The 4,914-nt window shown below is 52.7% G+C and overlaps 1 protein-coding gene across 3 annotated transcripts; it reads left to right on the top strand.

Annotated features, from left to right (window-relative positions):
• On the top strand, nt 1-4,606 carry SNRPC (small nuclear ribonucleoprotein polypeptide C). 3 transcript variants are annotated; one of them, XM_015650341.2, is made up of 6 exons: nt 7-131; nt 365-407; nt 787-895; nt 2,223-2,312; nt 2,892-2,996; nt 4,259-4,606. In XM_015650341.2, exons 1-6 carry the CDS (start codon nt 124-126, stop codon nt 4,381-4,383), a joined length of 480 nt encoding a protein of 159 aa, XP_015505827.1. In that variant the 5' UTR covers nt 7-123; the 3' UTR covers nt 4,384-4,606. The 3 variants fall into 3 exon arrangements, with proteins under 3 accessions (XP_033375837.1, XP_015505827.1, XP_015505826.1); XM_015650340.2 differs by having other exon boundaries at nt 2,220-2,312; XM_033519946.1 differs by lacking the exon at nt 2,223-2,312 and having other exon boundaries at nt 1-131.
• Nucleotides 4,607-4,914: the final 308 nt, after the last annotated feature.

The raw sequence follows: 4,914 nt of genomic DNA, 5'->3' as shown, positions 1-4,914 counted from the left end.
GGCCCATTCGCTGTCACTTCCGGCCCTACGGCAGCCGGCGGGGGTCAAGCCGCGGACGGAGGCGCTGTCTGAGTGCGTCACTGCGCGTGGGCGTCACTTCCGGCTGGCGGCGGCGGGAGCACCATGCCCAAGTGAGTGCGGGAGGCCGGGCCGGGGCTCCCCGAGGGTCTATCACACCGGGCGCGGTCCCCGGGCGCGGGTCGGTGCTTTTCTAGGGTCCTGGTGCTCCCCGGGAGCTCAGGGCCATGAGGGGCGTGGATGACAGGGCGGGCCGAGCCCTGGCGCCCTGCGGGGCTGTTCCTGGGGCTCCGTTAACGCTCACAGCTTAAAGGGGGCTCTGAATAACCAGGCTTTCCCCCCGCAGGTTTTACTGTGATTACTGTGACACGTACCTCACCCATGACTCGGTGAGTACAATTCTTTCGTGTGTTAATTCTTTCGTGTGTCAAGAGCATTAGAATAAAACTGACCTCGTCTAAAACAGGTCTCGTGAGACACAGAGGTGTTTCTTAGTATTTTCCCCTTCCATGCAAGAAAGGGAGGGAATGTCCCTGGAGTTCTCCAGCGGGGCAGTGGCAGGGTCAGAGAAACCAGTTGCGGGGGGCCTCAGGGCAGCCTTTGGAGAGCCGACACTTACTATTCTGATAAAACTTTACATAAAGGATTTGCACATCACTCCTCCTGTGCCTGGGCACAGAAACAAACCTGCTTGATGCTGCTAAATTATACGTGTTTAAAATCATAATGAACACCGGGTAACCTTAGGGTTTCTGTGACCTTTCCCAGCCCTCGGTGAGAAAAACCCACTGCAGTGGCCGGAAGCACAAGGAGAACGTGAAGGATTATTACCAGAAATGGATGGAGGAGCAAGCCCAGAGCCTGATTGACAAAACAAGTAAGGCCAATCTTTCTATGACCCTGGCTGCCTCCCCATTCCTTCCCCTGCCTTTCCTCCAGCTGCTGTTCCCTGCTTCCACCTTGACTTTTCCTCATTTCCCTGGGGAGTCTTTGCTTAGTGAGTCATGAGTGAAAACTTCGAGTGTAGATCTTGAGTTCCTCAGGTTTTGGGCTATCCTAGGGGAGCCTGAGAGCTTTGCCTACCATACAAGAGCTGAGGTTCCCTCCCAAGGCTGGTGGCAGTGGCTCCATGTCACTGTTCATGAGGGCTGTCAGTTCCACTGCTCTCACTGGTATCCTACAGGGCCACATAACAAACCTGTGCTGCTTGGCAGTGGCACATTTATGCTAAGAACATGGAAAATTAAAAAATATTGGAAAACGGACATTAAAACAGGGCATTGTTGCATTTTTTCATGTGCTGGGGTTGCTTACCCTCAGTTCCCAAGTTACCTTCTTTTCTGGTACTTAAAGGCTTAACTGAAGTGTGGCATTATTTGTCACTTGAAGAGGTTCTTTTTCCTCTGAGGAATGTCTCTTTCCTCTGTGAAAGAAATACAAACACCAGATTAACTTAATGGCAGCACTCCTTGGCTCATAGAGTATCTCAGGTTGGACAGGATCCCGAAGGATCATTGATCCTGCTCCCGGCTCTGTGCAGGATTGGCCAAAAATCAACCATGTGACCAGCAGCATCATCCAGCTGCTCCCTGAGCTCTGACAGATTCAGAGCTGTGCCTACTTCCCTGGGGAATGTTCAGTGCCCAACCCCCTTCGGTGAAGAGTTTTTCTAGAATGTCCGGTCTGGACTTTCCCTAACTCATCCTCACTCTATTTCCCTTTGTCTATTTCCTTGTGATGCTTCAAAGTTCCCCATCTTTTGCCTTCCTTCCAGTCAATACCAGTGGAATTTCCCCCTTTCCTTGCCCCCTATTTCCTGCTCCTTGCCCCCTCCCCAGCCCCTTGCCTTGTTGCCATTCCAGCACAGTATGTCCTGGTGGAACGCTGCGGATCCCGTGATGTGGTTGATTTTTTTTTCCTCTCCCACCCACCCACCCACCCTCCCACCCTGCCCAGGGGTGTGACATCCACGCAGGAGCTCTCTAGTCCCAGCTGTAACAATAATTGTCTCCAGGAGTCTCAGGTGCTCCCCAGGTGCCAGGGATGTGTCCGGCGTGTGGGGACAGCAGCGCACACAGCATGACGTGACCGCGGGGCATGACACGGACGAGTGACCTGGCGCTTCCTCAGCCTAGTAACTGGCTTTTTTTTCCCTGGGATTCTTTCTTTCCTTTTTTTTTTTTTTCTTTTCCCCCCCAATGTAGCGGCTGCATTCCAGCAAGGGAAAATTCCACCGACCCCGTTCTCGGCACCACCTCCAGCCGGAGCCATGATTCCACCTCCTCCCAGCATCCGTAAGTTTGGGACACTTTGGGGCTGGGGTCACAGCCCTCTGGAGCTGTATTGCTTGTGTCCTCAGCTTGGAAGGAAAAGGCCTTTTAGCTTCAAGCCAAGCCAAGCAATCTTGAGCTTGTGCTCCCACAGTGTGAGGAAATTCTGTGTAAGAGCAGATCAGTCCTTGCTGTTTCTGATTTCTGGGATGCTGAGTGCACCAGAAGCAGTGACAGCCCCTCATTCCATGGGGGCTTCCTTGCAGGTGGCCCTGTTAGAACTTCACAGTGGGTTGGTTTGTGTTGGTTTTTCTAAACAGAATCACTTTGGTAACCTTTTTCCCTTGAGCTGGTGAAGGGCCCAGAGCCCTCCCAGCCCCAAGTCCTGCTGTTGGGAGTGGCAGCTCCCTGTGCTGGGTGTGCACAGCTGGAGTTGGTAGCCAGTATATTCCTCCTCTGGTCGCTTCCTAGCACCTTGAATCAGGGCTGGAATGGAGGCAGATGTAAAGTCACTGAGGCATTAGTTACTGCCATGTGCTGTGAATAACTGCAGTGTCCTTTGGTGGCTGAGAGTGCCAGTGTGTAACTGTTGTGTCTGTCCAGCTGGCCCCCCCCGGCCCGGCATGATGCCAGCCCCACACATGGGGGGGCCCCCGATGATGCCAATGATGGGCCCACCACCCCCGGGAATGATGCCAGTCGGACCTGGTAAGTCTGGGATGGGGTAACTCTGCCATGGGGGTCTGGCTGGGGAGGTCTGGGTGATGTTTCATGTTTCCTGTTCCACCATCTGTTGGGAGCTCAGTGCTGGGATGGTCACATTCTGGTCGTGCCTGTGTCACTGTTACCCCTGCATGGGGGGTTATAACAATTTTACAACCACTCCTTAAAGCCCCTTTGCTTCTCATTGAGAGTCACCAGCCCACTGTGCAGCTGGAATTATAGCTCTGGGAAGTCGTGGCTGTTCTCCCTCTGCTCTGAGCAGTAATTGTTTAGGAGTTTGGTGCCTCCAGGTCTCACATTTTGCACAAGAGGTGCATTTTTTGCACTAAATGAATTTTACTTTTTAAAGTGTCTCAGGGGAATGTGTTCCAGAGAAACAATGGGCCTGGAAAAGGCTTTATCAGAACTGTAAACTAAAATGTCTTTGATCCATTCCACTCTTGAGCTTCCTGGCAATTGAAGAATTCTCAAGGGATATCTTACTGGAGCAGTTCCCAGAACAAATCTGTGGGAACACACACACACACACACGTGCACTGAAAGTAGTGAAGTGTCTTTGCAATTATTGTCTTGCGCTTGAAAGTGTTCTTTAAGTGTTTGTAAAGGCACAAGATAAGCGTACAATCTGTGATATTCAGGAGCCTGGCAAAAATAAATGGCAAAATAGGATGGAAGCCATTATTTAAGGGCTGTTTTTCCCTTGTAGAGGTGCTTGGTGCTTGTTTGTAAGCACATGGGATGGTTTTGTAGCACTTTTTTCCAAATGAACACTTTTCCAGATGAGTAATTAAGCTCATGTGTCTCTTGAGTGGCTGGATATAAGTAGTGAGTGAATATTATCAGAATGGGTGCATAACCTCCTCTGCTGGTGGCTGAGCTCCGTTAAGGAATGGAATCCGTCTTGGCAGCTGCCACATCAGAGATTACAGACTGGGTAAATGGGAGTTCCCTGGAGCAGGATAGAGAACCTGCCCACTGTATAGTGTGAAATTTCCCCCCTCTGAGGGTGGTAAGGCAGATGTTGCTGTGATGAGAAGCTGTGGCTGCCCCTGGATCCCTGGAAATGCCCAAGGCCAGCTTGTACAGGGCTTGGAGCAACCTGCGACAGTGGAAGGTGTCCCTGCCCATGGTGGGGGAATGGAAATAAATCTTTATGGTCCATCCCAACCCAAGCCATCCATGTTCTACCATGACTGGGCAGGTGGTGTTCCCAAGAGCTGTTCTCCAACCTGTCTTTCCCCTGGCAGCTCCTGGGATGAGGCCGCCCATGGGAGGACACATGCCAATGATGCCAGGGCCCCCAATGATGAGGCCCCCCTCCAGACCCATGATGGTGCCAACCAGGCCGGGAATGACCCGTCCAGACAGATAAAGATGGAGATGGAGCTGCCTTTTCATATTAGGACCTTTCCTATGATAAATACCACAGACCTGTGTCCCTGGGGCTTTGTACTCAGTGTGTGGATGGACACAGCCAGCACTGACTTGTATGAGGTCTAGCTTTTTAGGTGTCTCTTCAATTGTATTATTATTTCCCCCCTCCACCACTGAATGATAAAAACAAGAATAAAGCATTGGTGTTGTTTCCATATGGACTCAAAGCCTTGTTCTGAACTCTCTCCTGAGGAAGAAAATAAGGGTGGGGAGCAGTGCTGGGCTGTGAGGGGAAGTTCAGAGCTGATGGGGGTCCTGGGGGAACCCCTGGGAAGGGGAGTCCTGGAGGATCCCGGGGTGGGTTCCTGGGGCTCCTGGGCTCTGGGTGGGGGGTACTGGAGCGGGTCCCTGAACGTCAGGGGACTCACTGTGGCCGCACTCCCCGCGCACACGCCCGGAGAGCGGCTGCGGCGGTGCCAGCAGGGGCCGGGCGGGGCGGACCGGGGGCGGGGCGGGAAGGGGCCGGCCG

The sequence above is a fragment of the Parus major genome, chromosome 26 (genome assembly GCF_001522545.3).
Source record: "Parus major isolate Abel chromosome 26, Parus_major1.1, whole genome shotgun sequence".
Classification (NCBI taxonomy): Eukaryota; Metazoa; Chordata; class Aves; order Passeriformes; family Paridae; genus Parus; species Parus major.
The sequence above is the reverse complement of the archived record's forward strand: the minus strand, read 5'-3'. Positions and strand labels throughout refer to the sequence as shown.

Coding starts and splice junctions, on each gene's coding strand:
- SNRPC (XM_015650340.2), top strand. Junction 896..2,219: donor GAGCCTGATTGACAAAACAA/GTAAGGCCAATC, acceptor TCCCCCCCAATG/TAGCGGCTGCATTCCAGCAA. Junction 2,997..4,258: donor AATGATGCCAGTCGGACCTG/GTAAGTCTGGGA, acceptor TTCCCCTGGCAG/CTCCTGGGATGAGGCCGCCC.